Raw genomic sequence first — 18,931 nt, 5'->3', positions numbered from 1 at the left:
TTTTTTGTTTGTTTTTTTTAGGCCAGAAAGGACCATTTAGATCACCTTGTCTGACCTGTATAACACAAACCATAGAATCTTACCCACTTTCCCCTATTCTGACAATATGTGAACTCATTAGGTGGGATCAGGCCAGTAAATGGGCTGGTCTTACAATGAATTGTAAGAGGACTCAGTGGACTGTGCTGATTTAATTGTTCTTTCTCCCTATTAACTCCTTTTTGAAGGGTCGTTTTTGTCATCTCTCCCTTTCAGCCTGTATATACAGTAACTAATGAAGCTTGATGCCATGGGCTGCAGATTTATCAGTATCTGAATGACATGCAACTTTACACCATCTCTTTGTTAGCTACTCCGTTCTTTTCCTCCTCTTCCAGTATCTGACAGAGATGGGGACACAGAGCAGTAAATTCATTGAAGATTGATCTGAATAACCTAGAAGTGACTGCTCAGTAGAGGCTGGAATGGAGGCTGCATCCTCTTCTGGAGGTCATCTATATAACCATTCTGTGCCATTATGGCTGATAGCCTAGAAGTCGGACCTGATTCATTGCTGTCTTTGAATTTGGAGACATGGCAGGGGAGGGAGGCAGCATGACATATACTTTTTTTTAAAGTTGACCAAAAGGCTGTGGCCCCTCCCTTCAGATGAGAACTTATAACAGTGATTGAAAACTTCATCTCCTGCAGGCTAAATTCCTGCAAAGTGCTTTATTTGGGATGTTCCTTCTAGAGCACTTGGAAGCTTCTGCTGGTACAGAATGCAGCAGTTAGCCTCAAAGTGGCGTGTATATGAACACATTATACCACTGTTTTTTACTGATTTTGTATTTGCCTCTGTGTACATTTCCAAGTGTTTGTTACAGTATTATAGCTCTGAATGGTCTAGGTCCCAGCTATCTGAGAGATCATTTTCTCTCCCTATATCTGATCATAGAGTTACACTTCTTGTTGGTTTCATTAAGGGATTCTGTGTCTCGGAAACTTGCTCCCTCTGATGGCAGGTTCCATATATGAATGGCTTTAGGTCACAGTGGAAGACGTCACAGTGGAAATATCTTGCAGACTATTCAGGTTTTTTTTTTGAGTATTTTATGTTTAATTTAGGGGACCACTTGTTTTGATACCACGAGATATGAAAAAGTACATTGTTAAAACTAAATATTGACCACTTTTTAAAATAACATCTTTGTATTGTAAATAAAAATTATTTAAAATACTGCTTTTGGAGTAAGTTTATAACACTACTAAAATCACTAATAAATAATAAAATTATCTTTTTATGGACTCTTTCCCCTCATATATAATTTTAATATTTTCAGCTATTTTTGGCATCCAGAGCTCAAGGATACAGCTATATCTGCCAGACAGTGGATTATTCAGATAATATTTATGAAGTCAGGGTGAGTACCCTTTTTATGTATTGTTATTCTGCACAGACAAGGGTGTATTTTAAGCTTTAACTCAACATGTCTGAAAACCACATGTTTAGAAGCAAAAGTTATTGATCAATCTTCCCTCTCCTAACCGCATGCTCTTCTGCAGTCCTCTGCCTCCTTCCATGGTTAGCTTCATGTCATCTTTCGCTCACTTCCGAAAGACAGACTAATACCATATAATAACGTACATTGCATAAACCTATATTAATATGCAGTTTTCAAGATATACATTCTAAATAAAGTCAGAAAATGCAAATATTAAAATTCTCATACCACTGTGGATTTGGTCGCATACTTCTACTTTTGTATGGCTTAAAAATAGCAGTGTTAGATGTGCAAGTCTAGTCGAGCAATCCAATTGATTTGTTTCAGGTGCCAGAGTGGATTTCAGAGATACCACTGGGATATGATTGGGACATTGATTGACAAGGAGTTCCATAGTTTTGAAGTCTATTTCCACAGTCACAGATAGGCTTGTGTCTCAGTGCCCGTTTATGGAGAAAGTAGGTGCATCTGCCATCTGATGTGTGGATGTGATTCAGAGTGGATCATATTTTCTGTGGGAGTGAAAGCCACAGGGTTCTTTGGTTGAGTCCTTGCTGAGGCATTTATTTGGGATATTGACATATTTCCACCTTGCTTACTTGTAGTCTTTGGAGGAAAACCCAAATCTTTGAGCTCTTGAGCTGTAACCCACAAAAAGGCTTTCTGGATTTGAGTTGAAATCTTGGTATATTATTTAGGTCTTCATGTATTGGAAGATTCTTGTTTCCTTAAATAAGATGGAAGAATTCTCATGTTTCAATGACTTTGGGGGGCAGAGTGGATATGCACTACTACAGGAAGCCATGGTTGTGTCATTGACTTCACTGTGCCCGTAATAATCTAAACGATGGTATTAAATTTAAGAATGGACAAGCGATGTGTAGGAGCAGTGTATCCAGATTGGTTAGCAGTATTCTCTGTAGAGTAGACAAGGACCGGTGAAGAGGAGCGTAGAGTTTTTGCATCAGCTCTCCAAGTCATTTCTGCTAGTTGCTGGATGAGATTTACACACACTTTTATTTTGTCGTGAATTTTTTCAGATATTGTCGGCATGTGAGGCTTCAGTCTGATGTCACACCAAGATATTTCAGGGTGGAAATGTGTCATATCTGCTGGCCACAGAAATCTGCATGGAGTTCCACCTTCCCTTTTGATGTTGAGAAAAATTCTGACACAATAGTCTGAGGGGTTTGGTTTTAGCCTCCAGTATAAAAAATATTCTTCCATGATTTTAAGGTGATACACTGAACATCCTGGATGATATTTTCAAAAGTACTTAAATGATTCAGTGACACTTAAGTGCTTCTGAAGGTTTTGGCCACTTTACATGAAAACTTACTTTTTACAGTCTAATCCAAAATTATTGTTTATATAACGCTGTAAATGTATATAATGTTTAATTAGTGGAATATACTAAACCAAGAACAAAATCCCTTCCCTGAACGGTTGTCTAGCTATGGGTGAAACTCAAAAAGTCCACAGCCTGCTTAAACATCCTAACAGCATGGAAATGAAGAAAAGAATCACAATTGTCATCATCATCACCACCACTTTATATCAGTTGCATGGCCAATATTGCAAAGCATGAGCAGGAGTCGTGACCCAATGTGCAGGATTTTTAGGTCATGTTCTCAGAAATCCTTCGTCTTCATCATTACCATATTCTTTGCCTCGTGCAGAGTACTGCTGCAGATCTCAATTCTGTAAAGCACTAGATGTCCTACTACTTTTGCTGACCTCTCAATGGCTCACCTCTTGCACAATGTAATCAAAATAATTCTGTTGCATTTTGGACCTTCTGAAACCCCTCTGAGGAAGAGAGGTCACCTGTCATAATACATAAAAGAACACAATACAGTGAATAAAAAGAAAATGGCATATGCTACAGACATTACTTATGCCCAGTGTGAGCAAGATAACATTGCCAAAAGGAACCTTAACTTTTTCAAACTTCATGATAAGTTCTTGATAAACTTTCAGAAAAGAAGATTAAATGAATTCACAGATTCTAAACCTAAACCTAAACCATAATGCCTCGGTTTCCAGTTGATCTAGTTGGAATATGGTGGGGAAAAATACAAATTGAATAATACCTATTATTTTACTAAAATAGCAGTAATTGGTTGGTAATACCAAACCAATCTTTTATAGACTTTGTCCAATATCAAAAGTTGATTTTCATAACAAAATATCTGATCATTCTGCCGAGTGTATTCCAAATTTATGACAACTTAATGATATGCTAGTTACATTTTAGATACAATTATTTTTTAAAACTTTGTGTTCTATAAAGACATAACACAACTAAATCTGCAGTTTCATAGGTGCATTTCCTCCTCCTGTAATACAAGACATTCCAAGTGTTGTTACCTAAAGAGGGAACTCGAATTTAATTTCCAGACAGAGTTTCAGTAGGTCCTGCATATATATTAAGGACTTAATCTCATGAATCCTTTCTTTGACCAGATAGAAATCTTTTTAATTTAAAACAAAATATTTTCTGATACTCAATTTTCTTTAATTAAATTAGTAAAAATAACCTTAGGAGTATCCAAATCAGTTTTGGTTGCTCTTTCACTTGAAAGTTTACCGTCTGTAAACTTTTTATCATACCTTAAATTGGTGGCATATTTTCTAATATATCTAGATTTAAAAAAAAACCTAGTTTTAGATTTGAATCAAGACCGCTAATTTAATAGCCCAAATATCTCTCTGAAGATGAGTGTCTGTATTGAAATATATGTTTTCAATGGTAATAGAATAACCAGTGGATAAAGTTGTCAGGAATATAGGAAAATTAATGGCTTGATCCTGCACTGTTTAAATCAATGGGAGTTCTTCCATTGATTTGAATGGCAGCAGGCTCAAACCCTAAGGAACTTGTACTATTAACCAGCAACTTCAACCCTCTAGGTGGTGCAGAGGTTCAGCAGCTACAACTCCAGCCTATCAGTCGACATAGTAGACTAGATAAAAATCTCAGAATCAATCCTCTAGAAGAGATTAAAAGTTAACAACTTTTTCTAACAAAATTTGAACCTATTGATTTTGAAAATGTCTGCTACCAAGCTGAATTTTGATGTTCAACCTGCAGATATATATGGCCACCAAAATTCACCAGAAATGTTTGATATACCAATGGTTTGTGCATGAACTTATCATTGAAATCAAACTGTACTTCTCAGTCTATTAAAAAGAGAAATGAGAAGACACAAATCATGGTTTTAACACCTATTGCACCCTAATATTCAACTTTTTATAGCTTTGAGTCATCTATATATTGTAATATTAGAAATAAGTTAATCAAACACAGAAGTTATTTTCTCATAAAAAGTGAAATCATGTTCTCAATTTCTTGCATGCTTAGTATTTGTATAGTATATAATGCTTTGTAGTTTGACCAGAATTAAAATAGATGTTCTGGCAATGGTACTTTGTTTACAAACAGAGCAACGGTAGTTAGCTGAGGTGGTTTATAACATTCATATTGGTTACAGCTGAAGATAAACTGGTAGTAATGGAACTGGTAGTAAGTCTCAACAGATCAACCCCAGTTTCCTACAGTCTCTACTTGCTTCTTGGCAAATAACACAGAGAAGATGGGCATGAAGTCAGTGAACAAGGATTGCGTAGAATAAGGGAGACAACAACCATTAGAAAGAAACTACACAATATCATATACGGTGAGGCCATTGACAGAACTGAGTCCATCCTTCATTCAAAACAGACAGTATGAATTATGTGGCACAGAAATTGCTATGCCCAATACACTGACAAGGGCAAATTCTAGAGGCTACAGAACACACGAGTATCTGCAGCAAGATTCAGAATAACAGCCATGTTAGTCTATATTCACAAAAAGAAAAGGAGTACTTGTGGCACCTTAGAGACTAACAAATTTATTTGAGCATGAGCTTTCGTGAGCTACAGGTCACTTCATCAGATGCATTCAGTGGAAAATAAAGTGTGGAGATTTATATACACACAGAGAGAACATGAAACAATGGGTATTACCATACATGCTGTAAGGAGAGTGATCACTTAAGATGAGCTATTACCAGCAGATAAGGAGGGTGGGGGGAAGGAAGAAAACCTTTTGTGGTGATAATCAAGGTGGGCCATTTCCAGTTGACAAGTTGACAAGAACATCTGAGGAATAGTGGGGGGTGGGAAATAACATAGGAAAATAGTTTTACTTTGTGTAATGACCCATCCACTCCCAGTCTCTATTCAAGCCTAAGTTAATTGTATCCAGTTAGCAAATTAATTCCAATTCAGCAGTCTCTCATTGGAGTCTGTTTCTGAAGTTTTTTTTGTGAGGAATAGCCACTCTCAGGTCTGTAATGGAGTGACCAGAGAGATTGAAGTGTTCGCCGACTGGTTTTTGAATGTTATAATTCTTGACTTCTGATTTGTGTCCATTTATTCTTTTACGTAGAGACTATCCAGTTTGACCAATGTACATAGCAGGGGGGCATTGCTGGCACATGATGGCATATATCACATTGGTAGATGCGCAGGTGAACGAGCCTCTGATAGTGTGGCTGATGTGATTAGGCCCTTGATGGTGTCCCCTGAATAGATATGTGGACAGAATTGGCGTAAAAGAATAAATGGACACAAATCAGACATCAAGAATTATAACATTCAAAAACCAGTCGGCGAACACTTCAATCTCTCTCGTCACTCCATTACAGACCTGAGAGTGGCTATTCTTCAGCAAAAAAACTTCAAAAACAGACTCCAACGAGAGACTGCTGAATTGGAATCAATTTGCAAACTGGATACAATTAACTTAGGCTTGAATAGAGACTGGGAGTGGATGGGTCATTACACAAAGTAAAACTATTTCCCCATGGTATTTCCCCCCCCACACACACACACTGTTCCTCAGACATTCTTGTCAACTGCTGGAAATGGCCCACCTTTTTTATCACCACAAAAGGTTTTCTTCCTTCCCCCCACCCTCCTTATCTGCTGGTAATAGCTCATGTTAAGTGATCACTCTCCTTAGAGTGTGTATGGTAATACCCGTTGTTTCATGTTCTCTGTGTGTGTATATAAATCTCCCCACTGTATTTTCCACTGAATGCATCCGATGAAGTGAGCTGTAGCTCACGAAAGCTTATGCTCAAATAAATTTGTTAGTCTCTAAGGTGCCTCAAGTATTCCTTTTCTTTCTGCAACAAGAGTATCACATGTGGCAGGCTGTAGTTTTCTCATTTAAAAACAATCAGTGTCCGTAATACAAGACAGTCCAGTTTTGTGAAACCTATGAACTGGAGATGTTGCATGTTTTGACAAGATGTGCACCATAAACAGAGACTCATCTCTGTTACTACATTCAAGATGAGTTAACAGATAATAAGGGCAGGTGCATTGACCACAAAATGAGTGTTCATTTAGGTGGAGTAAATGACCTCATAGCTGCTGAATCTAACTTGTTACATCTTGTTTAAGAGGTCTATGATGAAGAAGAGTGATGGCACCAAAATTACTGATACAGCAATCTGTTGGCTTCAAAGTGAGCCTCAGCATGTAGCCATCTGAGGTACAGCATCATTACTGCAATCTTATAAAGAAAACTGGCACTGAAATTCCACACTCCTACATCAGTCATAGATCATCATTTAAGGACAAACTCCAAGCTCATATTGGAGACTTATTTCAGTTCCTTTCATTGTCTGATTGGTCTCCTGCTGAGAGACAAACACTCTTAATTCCAGCCAAATATAAAAAAATATCCAAATCACTAATGATTCTTGCTAAGATGATAAGATGGCTGGCCCCATTTACCATCCCCAAGGAGACATATTTCTGTCACTGGGTACATGTTGCATTTGAAATTCTAGGAGATACTTTGTCACATCCTGGCTGCAAAGGTTTCAGGGTCAGTGAGGATGATAGCCTGCACATGTTCCTCAGGTGCTGTATGAAGACGATGGTAATAAAGAGAACTCTGAGAAACAAGAATCAGTGAAATTCAAGGTGCTTAGTGTAGCTCAATATTTTGTATATGGTGTGAGTATTGGAAGGAAATGGACACTAAAGCATATTGGTCTTGGGTGAACCCTCCATCAGGCAACAAGGTCAAAACAACTTGTTCAGACTTTTTTCCATAAGAGTAGCCACTGCATTAGTTATGAGGGAATCCTAAAGGTGGGCACAGCCCTAGCAGAGAAAACCCTACAAAGTATGAAAGCTGAGAATGATGATGTTATTCCTTCCAGCTTGTTCTCAGAATGCTTTTTTTCTCTATGCAGCCACCAATACTGACACAAATTATGTTTTCTGGATGTCAAGCACAAGTTCCATGCAACCCAAATTACTGCTTGGCAAAGAGGACTTGTCCCATATCTCATGCTGAATCATTTAAAACCATCAAACAACAGCACACTTAATGTTGCTGATGCAATTGACACAGTCCTATCAGCCAATGTAAGAAATGGTAAAGCTAAACCAGTATTCATGGACCATGTTTGCAAAGAGTGATGCTCTGAATCTGAAGAAAACTGCAAAGCTGCGGATGCAGGCAAGAGCTTCTGATTTAGCTTTTATTGTTAAACATCAAAATGAGATCCCAATATGTGGGTTTCAGCCAGTTGCACATGACAATTAGCACTGGATACCAGCCAATCATTCACCTGCCTGCCCAAGACCTAGACATCCTCAGTGCTGTTGTACAGAGATGCAAACGTGTCAGTACTTGGCCACCAGTATGTGGTTCTAAACGTTGATGAAGCTCTGTACCATAAACTGATGGAACTAAAAAGGGCACACCAGGGTACAGAGAATGGCTTATTCCATGATTAGGTGGCCTCCATATCTCAATGAGCTTTCAAAGACATATAGGCCAGCACCTACAGGCTTGAGGGCCAGCAGATGACTGTATTGAAAGTGGAGTTCTTGGACCAAATCAGCAGAACAAGCTGTGAACCATGTCAGCTCGCATGCCAGGGTGATTCAGGACTACAAGCAACGTTTCAAGGATTGTGTTAGTAGAATATCAGGGTTGGAAGGGACCTCAGGAGGTCATCAAGTCCAACCCCCTTCTCAAAGCAGGACCAATCCCAATTTTTGCCCCAGATCCCTACATGACCTCAAGGATTGAACTCACAATCCTGGGTTTAGCTGGCCAATGCTCAAACCTCTGAGCTATCCCCCCCCGTACTTCTTCCACAACTCTTGGACTTTATAGTAGCACATAATCAAGAGCTTAAAGAAGATATTGTCAAAGCCGATCAGTCACATTCTTATGATGAGTTCATGTCACTTCATCTTTGTAATTCACAAAAATTTTGAAATCCCACCTCCACATTGGTGACCAGTTGAGGTGAAGATAGTAGGAACTTCTGGTTTTGGTGGTGATACATGGAAATGGTGGTCCTACTGCTCAACCGTGCCCAGAAAGAAAGAAAGAAATTGGGAGCTGCATCTCTTCACCTTCAAATGTGTGATGTCATTCTTCATGAGAGATGACCACACAAACTATGCAATGTGGGGTACCATCTGCACTGTAGAAGTGCATCCACTACCACCTGAAGTGCTCAAGGAGTTCCAGCAAGGGAACTTCATTGTCAAGAAATCATGTCAGAAGTTCAACCAAATGGACCTTGATCAGATCCATAAGTGGCTTTATGGCATAAGAAAGAAAGGAGGTGGAATTATAGGCATAACCAAGATTTGTTCAGCCCCCAGCAGATGGGCCTTGTCTTACAAGCTGAGAGCCCATATTGCAGCAGACACCGGAGCCAAGTTCCACGTTGACTTTGATGACCAGCTTATTTGCAATGAATCAAGAAAGGCAAGGAAGCAGCGTGACAATGAAGATGAGGATGCACTCTGACTAATACTTCAAAGGTTCAAAGTTTCCTCTGGGGAGGAACCAACCACTTAATTGCAAAATACTTCAACAAGAAATCTGGCTACTGAAGCCATGCAAAGCACACTGTTGAATGGAAAGATCCTAAGACAAGTGCATTTGGACAGCTTTGTGGAGAAAGTTTATGACAGAAGAGGGGATGCCTGGATATGTACACATTCAGGATCCACTGACAAAAAATAAAGCTCCAACTTTTTTCCTGCTATATGGGGTGAGAAAAGAAGTCAAAGGAAAGGCTTTAACCATGAAGGCCAACAGAAATATTCTTCAGTGACTAAACGTAGCCTGTGAAGCCAGCAGGACTGTGAATTGGCAATAAAATTTGAAACCTGAGTTAATGCCTGTCCCTTTGGTATTGGCACAAATAAATGGCAGTCTAAGAACAGGCACAAAAGCAATACTGGGCAATGTAATGACAGCTAATGTCCACTGTCCACCAACAGTTACCCTGAGTCCCATTGATGGTAGTTGACAAGGGGTTCACTGTTCTTTACGAGCAACTCCTGTTTCAGATCTGACAAATTCACTACACCAAATACACTGCTTTCATGATATTTATCCATGTCAGGTAAGGTAAGGTCTCTAATGAAAGCTTGTAACTTATCAATACTCATAATCACTGTGAGATGTGTGTATGGGTAATACCTAAGGAGTAATGCAATGATATTGAAAATTAGGTCTTATGGTTTTGGAGTGAAACTGAGTCACATGGGAACAGTATGTCTCAGTGTCAGTCCTGGCTATCTGATTATGCAATATATTGCTCATTTGTTCACCTTTGCCCCAAGCAACAGAAGTTAATGGAAAGCTGTCAAAGGTTTCCCTCAAAACCACTTGCAAGGAAAATATGACTCACTCTCTGACTAAAAGTAAAAGACTAATTCAGTAGATCACAAGGTGGAGAAACACACTCTGGAACAGTTCACTGAGGATGCGTGGGTGTGTTTCATGAAAAATTGGGTCCTAACTCCTTGGGGTTGCAAGCACTGCAAAAGACTCAACTGTGTGGTGAGAATCTACTGTATTAGATACGAAAGGTAACTGTTAATAAGTGTAAGCCCTATTTCACATTTTATGATAATGTTTGACATATTGTATGTCACCATTTGTTTCCATCACTCACACTTGTTTCTGTTTGAATCTCTGTTCTTTCTCAAATAAAATTCCTTTTGTTTTACTGTAATTGAACTCAAGTGTTGTGTGTGATACAGGAGCAGTGGTGTTAGGTAAAATTGGTGAACTGGGGTACGCTGTTTCTTTGGAAACAAAGTATGTGGGATTTGCCCAGGGACTGAATTCCACAGGGGGACACTTTGAAGGACTTGGGAGCTGGTGTATATCTATTGTCAACCTGCAGGAAGCAGGGCTGGTATAGTCCAGAGGAAAGTGCTTGAGTGGCTAACAGGCTGGTTGTGTTAGCCATAGAAAAGCCATCTGGAGCCAAAACATTGGAGACTTTGCAGACACATTTGTAAAACAGTACTTAAGAGTGAAGAAGACTTCTACAGTATAGATGATGTGTTTGACAGGTACTACCAGGACTCTGTTAAGGATGGTACAAAGTAAAAATGCTCAAGAGGTACAAGACCCATGTGAAGAGTGGTGGAAGGCATATATGTGCCTCTTCCAAGTAACCAGATGAATTTCACTGTGTTCCAGAAAATATTTTTATCTGAACAACTAATGACACAAGGATCACCTGATAAAATCATTCTGGCTGGTGGCTTTCAGGATAAGGCTGAAGCATAAGGCTCAACAGCAACAGTTCACACCAATTGACTGGGTGCTCATGAGGAAGAATGAGACACAAGAAAGATTTTACACCATGTCCACAGTGATGCTGATGCCAACAATGTGGTGACTGCAGCCAGGGACACAGATGTGTTTACTCTTTTGCTGGTTTACTCTAGCAAAATGGCAGGTAAGCAGTTTGGATGAAAGCTGGCACATCAAAGGAACCAAAATATTTTCCTGTTCATGCCATTTGTGAGAAACTACAGTATGGACCCATTTTTCTGGAAACTCCCATTTCATGTCCTGACTAGTTATGAAGTTACCTCCTTTTTCTTTTTCTTTTTTTTTTTAATCGCTGGACACAATAAGATGACTGCATGGAAAATGTTTCAGCGACACCATCAGCTTCTAACACACCTTGGACAGGGTGATGTGCGCTCGTAGAAGGTCAAAAGTGCAAAAGAGTTGATTTGTCAGAGGTAAGACTTGTCAGAGGTCCACAGTACTGATAAAACACATGCCATTTTGTTCACATGCTTGCAGTTATCAGAAGCTATACCCCAACAAATGGTGCTCTTTTCTTCCACATACAGAGAGCTCATTACCAGGCACTAGTTTGGAGACAGTCCTACTACCGAAATCTAATTCTTCCTCCTCCAAATACATTGGGTTGAAAACGGGAGAATAGAGGTCTGCTGCCAGAGCTCAGGTCATTGCCACCAGTACCAGCAGACTGCCTGGAGGCAATATTCTGTGGCTTCACCACAGGGTGCAGAAGTCAACATTGCAAGATCAGGACTGCACAACTTTTTTGTACAGAAGCATACCAATGTAGAAAACTGGAACAAGGTTGCATCAATGTACCTGACCCTTCATATTTACAGACAGTATTATCAGGGAGGGATAGCTCAGTGGTTTGAGCATTGGCCTGCTAAACCCAAGGTTCAGAGTTCAATCCTTGAGGGGCCCATTTAGGGATCTGGGTCAAAAATTGGGGATTGGTCCTGCTTTGAGCAACGGGTTGGACTAGATGACCTCCTGAGGTCCCTTCCAACCTTGATATTCTATGAAAATAAGTAAATGTCGTAATTGACCAATAAGGTGTTGATTTGATCTGCCACTGTATACCAAAGTTTCTTGAAAAAGTACATTAAAATGTGTGCTTAACTTGTGTGCACTAAAATGTTTACTTAATGTTTAGTCAAGAAAATATTTTCAGTCGTTTTAAAAACAGGTGTTTTCGGAGTACGTGGTGTACTTCTGATAACTGAATCAACTTGCACACTTTTTTGTATCAAAGTGCTAATGCTCAAGTTAAGAGCCATGTAAAAATTCTCTTTCATGGTTGTATAACATATTAAAATATTTCTAGTACCTCTTGAAATAAGAAACTGAAATTCAGTAGCTTTATAAAAAGATTGTGCATATTTGATTACTTTTCTTACATCCTACAGCTCATTATGATAGAACTGAAGGATGTTAATCCCAAACAAAAAAGAAATAGACTTACATTTCATCGATTTCTGTTTTGTTTCTTTGCTTTTTTTGTAGAGGCCTTTGTACACAACATACAGCTTGGTAACAACCATATTTGGATTCAACAGACCTTAATTATCTTTAAAAGACTTGTTACCAACTTTTAACAAAACATACTTCTTAACAGTTAACTTTTTTAAAAATTCCAGTAATCTAGGATAGCCAGAGAACCAGTGCTGGGATTTGAGAATTTTACCCAGAGAGAACATTTTTAGCAGCCTTATGGGACCTCTGCAAAATCCTGCACATTCCTCCAGGATATGTATATGAACTTCTGTGACCTCATTTCCTTTCCTGAACATCTGAAAAAATCTATTTTGTGTTACGCTACGGATTTGAGAAACTTTCAGTTAACACCTTACATTGGAACTTTTTCGAAGAAGGGAAGCTACACATGAGCAGTGTTTCTCTGTTGATGTCTGTCAAGGCAGTGTCTTCTATTTCAATATGCATTTTCTGTTCCCATTTTCTCTTGTTGTCTTGTAAATATATTACTAAACTTGTCTAAATCTGAATCATCTTGTTCTTTCTGTTGCTTTTTCCTTTCCAATTAATATTTTTACTAGTTTTGAAACAAAGGTGAACTGATTAATGTAAATGTTTGGTGTAGCAGGACTTAGAGTAAAAAGAAAAATTAAATATGAAACAAGCTGAAGGATCAGGGGATATGTGGTCATGTAGAAGGGGAAAAGTAAGTAAAAACATTACAAAACCAAATGTGAACATTATGAACATTTTAAGGAAGAGTTTGTGAATCTGTACTGCTTGAGTCTCGTACAGTATGCAACAACTTTACATTGCCTTCAGCTGAGAACAGTTTTCTCTCACAAAGAATAGTCTTTGAGTAATTCAAAGGGTTCTTTGAATCAGGCTAAGATATATATTGGTTGGCAAATAATAATAAATAATGTTTTAACCTATTCTCTGAAAGTGATAGCAACAAAACTTACTACAATTAGGAGGCATCGTACAATTCAGTTCTGTTACGAGCTGGGCTATAGTGTTGCAGGTCTTCACTACCCGCTGGATCGGCGGGTAGTGATCGATCTATCGGGGATCGATTTATCGCATCTCGTCTAGACGCGATAAATCGATCCACGAACGCGCTCCCTGTCAACTCCAGAACTCCAGCTCGTGAGAGGTGGAAGAAGAGTCGACAGCGGTCAACTCACTGGCGTCCTCACGGCCAGGTAAGTCAACCTAATATACGCCGACTTCAGCTACGCTATTCACATAGCTGAAGTTGCATATCTTAGGTCAACCCCACCTCCAGTGTAGATTGGGGCTAAGGGAAGTCGACCAGAGAGCATCTCCCATTGATGCAGTGCAGAGAAGACACTGCATTAAGTCGACCTAAGATACGTCGACTCCAGCTATGTTATTCGTGTATCTGGAGTAGTGTAACTTAGGTCGACTTACCTCTGTAGTGAAGACAAGCCATTAGGCACTGTTAGAAAATTCAGGTATATGGGAATCGGCACAATATTTATCCCCTTTCCCTGACACAATGGAGTTTTTTTCGTAACTCTCACTGTCAAGTCTTGTAAGCATAAAGTGAATTTAATTTAGACTGCAAAACTATACATCTTTCATACAGAGGCAAAAAGAGGTGAAAGAATAATCAACTTTTTGCCACATTCAGCAGTATGTCCTGCTTTGCATTTAAATTTAAAGATAAAGACCTGAGATTTTCAAAGGTGCTTCAGAGAGAGAGAGAGAGAGAGAGAGCGCCATAACCACAGAAATCTCATTAAAGTTCAAACTCCCTTAGGCTCTTTACAGCATTTACAGCATGGTCTTTTCAAAAGTTATGAGTTTCCACTTTAATTTTTATCAACTGAACAAATTCCTCAAATAAAGTAAAATTAAGTATTTGTTTTGCTGGATTCCAACCTCCAATTCTCATTTGATCCAACAGAGCCTGGTTTTGTTCTTTCTTTGGGCACATAGTCAGGCTCCTCTAGTCTATTGGGGTTTACAGGGAGCTATGGGTTGAGGAATTTGGGGTCATTGGTTGTGGAGGTATTAAATAGTTTGCAATTTTGAAATGTGCAATTTGTGATGCTGAGTGGACTATAGTTTGAAGTGGCCTAGGACGGCTGATGCTAGGTCGACTATAGTGTGAAGTGGCCTAGGACAGTTATCTTTTTTGGCATTTCTAATAAGTGTACAAGTGCCTAGAACTTGAATAGGTATTTTTAATATAAAATAAACAAAATCATGTAAATTACTGCAGATTACTAATAAATTTTGGATTATAAGAGTCTAAACTCTTATAAAACTCCATAAGAAGGAAATGTGAATTTAAAAAAAAACAAACAAAAAACCTCTCCTTCACAATATATAAAGATGATCTCATATAAAGGATACTCCTGCAAGTCCTCTTTAACAAGTCCTTTAATTAGAGTTCTTCTGAAGGGAAAGCAGGGAGAAGAGGGATTCCACTTTAGAATCATGTGGTGTATTGTGGTTTTTTGGTTTGTTTTTAATTTCTGCCCTTATACTAAATAAATATCCTTTCAAATGTAATGATAAACATAGTATGTGGTACAAACCTGTTCAGGCACGAAAGATTTTGTGTGTGTGTGTGCGCGCGCTTGTTTTGGCAGCATGTATATTAAAATTAGAATGAAATAGGAAAAAATTAGCATGGTAACGATGTCCGGATGACATGCAAACTCATGAAGCATTACATCTTTTCTGGCCTTTAAACTCTATGAAAATAGTTAGGCCCTGTCTATGCTGGGCATTTTCATTTGCATAGCTAGACTGGTTCAAATCCCCATATAGCTGTACTACACCAGTGTAAAGCAGGCCTTGTGCCAATGCCTTACCCTGATTTGGATCTGGTGAAAAAACCTAGTAGTGACAAAGCCTTAGGTTAAAATTGTTAATGTGAGCGTGAAGTCATAATTTAAAAAGCTTGCAGTGTGCAGAGGTCATGGAGTTGGATCTGTTGCTGACCTCTTAATCTTAGGTAGTAATGTAATCTTTCTGGGCCATCTGGTGTCTTAACAGACTTAGATTTGACTCATATGAAAGCTCCCAGGAAAGAAATTTCATAATAAGAATTACATTATTGGTTTAAAGAATATTTAGTATAATGTCTATTATTTTTAATTAATTATTTTTATTAATTGAATTATTTCATTGTTAGTCTCTGTTGAACTTGATATTAAGAAGCAGTTTTATCAAAAATACAACTATCAGTTAGGTCCTACATTTTTGGTGCTTTACAAAGCAAGTTTAATGGTGCCTCTCTGTTCTTGATATATTACTTAACTGAACAGAGCATGGACATGCATGCTTTCCTATCCCCATCTCCACGTGGCTGCTTGACCTTGGACAAGCAATTTAAAATGTCTTTGTTTTCATTTTTTCATCCATAAAAATAGTGATAGTACCTCAATCCTTAGGGGTATTGGGATAATTAAAGACTTTACAGTACTTGAAACCTGTCAGCTTCTTTGTAAGTGATAAGTAGTAGCCAAATTGAATTATTTATAGCTGTTGAGCAGAGCATGCAAATGATATTTTCTACTTATGTAGCACCCTTTAGGTGGGGATTTTGAGGTTCTGTAAACCCCAAAAACTAGGTAGGCATAATCCCACGAGAAATGGGGAAACAGAAGCAAATACCACACTGGATCTTTAAAATTCTTCATGCCTTACAGGAAGGGAATGTCTTTTAAATGGATTCAGTGTTGTTCAATTGAATTCACCTAACAGGATGTGAATAATCTGCAGGACAGGTAGAATTCTAAGGCTCTTGGACTATAAATTATTGAGTGACCTACTCAAGGTCATATAGCAAACCTACAGTGTGCTGGACATAGAAACCAGGTTGTCTGACAACCAGACCTCACTTTTACTTCCACACTATGCCATCCACATTAATCTTCAAACACTGCTTCTTGTTCCAGTGTTTCTTTAAGAGCAGTTACTGTACTACAGTGTCATCAGTGGGTGTGAGGCCAATCCTTGCTGTGGGAGTTAAATATATGACTGCCTGGCCCAGAGGCAGAAGTGCTACTTATTGAGCAATATGCATCTTAAACATTCTTTTGGCTTACCCATAAATCTGGGAACTCCCAGCTCTGGCAGTCTTCTTTGTTTATTTCTTTCATCTACTCTCCCTCTCCCTATTATGACAGAAATTACCCAGTTTTGTCTCTGTTCATATAAGCGAATGAGTCTGCCCCATCCCTAGCATCTGCACTGGATTCAAAATAGATGCAGGGATGATGAAGCAGGCATTCAGCAGTTGATATGCAAAGCATGCAGATTGGCAACAATAAACTGTGGTGTTACCCTTCTGGGAGCTCACTGACTCTGCAATGCAGAACTGCAGTTTCTGCTCCTGTGATGCTTTCTCCTTCCAACCTTTACGTAACCTAAAATGCTCACCTCACTATCCAGAATGTAACTTGATGAATTCAGAGGCAAGTGAGACATCCCCCTTGCTCCTGCTCAGGTTGAGGAGGGAGACATCCCCAAGCAGAAACACCTGGGGCAGTCCTACTTCCCCCTTCTCTGCCCTACTCTGTTTATGTATTTGCGGGGGAATGTGCAACTCCTCTATCTCTTTCCTTCCGCCCCTCATGCAGGGGGCTGTCCTACGTGGTTTCCATGGAATGGAGCCCAATACTGGACAGTGGAGCCATCCTGCCGGGGAGGTGAAGGAAAGGGTGGCTTCTGCTTGCTTTTTACTTCAGGGAGTAGTCATTTAGAGCTCTTGCTTTCTGCTGGCCCGCTGCCAGTTTGGCTCTGTTCCAGCCCTCACAGGGTCCCCAGAAGACTTTGGAGACCTTTAATTATGAGCTTACATATTTCATCTTCCATTTTTTATTTATGGAGCGCTAACACATATATGTATTCTGTGCTCATCATTGTAAGAGTAGGAGTTTCTGTTCATAACTTTACATATTTATTTGATAACACTTGCAACCCCATCCCTTGAAAATGGTTTAAGCATTTTTGATATGTGGCCTGACTGTTTTTAGATGAATACCAATGTACTTCAGCTACAATGTAGATATGTGAATTAATGCGTGTTCCACTGTGTGCTAGCTCACATTGTGCACACTGGTGTTCGCATTCCAGGAGTGGTTAGAATACAGCTAATGTGTAAAATCATACATGTGTGTACTAACTGTCGCTACTCAGATGGACATGGTAAACAGAAACATAACAAAAAAAGAAAGAAAAATGTTAAAAAAGACACAACTTTATTAGAAAAATTTTCAAAGCTCAACATGTTTTTAAAAAAAAGAAGTCTCTACAAGGGAGTTATGAAGTAGCTGAAATAAATGACTGGGAACAACATCGCCCATATGAAGCTGGTGATGTTGAAAATTTGCAAGCAGAAGGAAAGGTCGTAGAAATATAGCAGCATGTTACTATATTCAAGGCTGATCAAGAATAAAATGTACATGTATCTACAACTGACTAAATTTCTACAGATCCTGCACTGTTGAGAAAATCTGATGAAAACAACAGGCAGTGTTAGGTTGCCAAAGGTTGGCTGTGTGTAGAAATGCAGAAATAGAAAACTTCCTGAATTCTACATGGGTAATTGCAGGGAAGAAAAGAGAATGTTTGGGTTTGTTTTCTAAAGAACTTTTTTTCATTTTGTCTGCATAAGGGTGAAGTTGTTGCGTGAGATTGGCTTATTTACTATCCATCTACTGGAAATGCTTATTGTTTTTCATATAGGCTTTTCTCCCTGGTAGATTGCATGTGTTTACAGAAGGCTTTAGTGATTGGAAACATCCCAAATGACTTTCTGAGCATAATAGGGGCATAGAACACTGATTCTGCATGCTGGCTTGGGTAACACATACATACAAAATACATACCAGAATCTTGTCTGGTAGGGACAGGATTCACTCTGATCTGGCACACCAGTTTAATTCAGAAGAGCAGTACCAAAGAGATGTTCTTTAGCATGTGGTAGCAGTTATAAAGTTTTTAAGTGCTCATGGGTTAGGCTTCCATGGTCAGGATGATGTATTAGAATCTGAAAGCATTCGAAATTATTTGGGGATTTTAGATCAAATTGTGATTAGTTCCATTTCTGGCTGATCACCTAGCTACATTTGGACAGAAGGGGAAAATTAAGCCCTATTGTGTCATCAGCTATCTCTGACATCCTTTGAATTGGTGGGAATGATAATTAAAAATACTATAGCAGCAGAATTACAGCAAGCCAAGTATTTTTCTGTAACTGTTGATACAACTCCTGACGTAGTGCATTTAGACCAGCTCACATTCACCTTCTGATCTCTCAATTCAG

At 38.9% G+C, this 18,931-nt stretch overlaps 1 protein-coding gene across 2 annotated transcripts in view; it reads left to right on the top strand.

Moving 5' to 3' along the window:
• Window positions 1-18,931, top strand: part of ELOVL4 (ELOVL fatty acid elongase 4) — a 63,871-nt gene that overhangs the window by 32,493 nt on the left and 12,447 nt on the right. For both annotated transcript variants that reach the window (XM_038393579.2, XM_038393580.2), the window contains exon 3: window positions 1,323-1,403. In XM_038393579.2, the coding sequence (XP_038249507.1) occupies window positions 1,323-1,403 (81 nt within the window). The remainder of the gene's footprint in view (window positions 1-1,322; window positions 1,404-18,931) is intronic.

The sequence above is a fragment of the Dermochelys coriacea genome, chromosome 3 (genome assembly GCF_009764565.3).
Source record: "Dermochelys coriacea isolate rDerCor1 chromosome 3, rDerCor1.pri.v4, whole genome shotgun sequence".
NCBI classification, from domain to species: domain Eukaryota; kingdom Metazoa; phylum Chordata; order Testudines; family Dermochelyidae; genus Dermochelys; species Dermochelys coriacea.
Note: the sequence above shows the minus strand (reverse complement) of the source record. Positions and strands in the feature narration are given on the sequence as shown.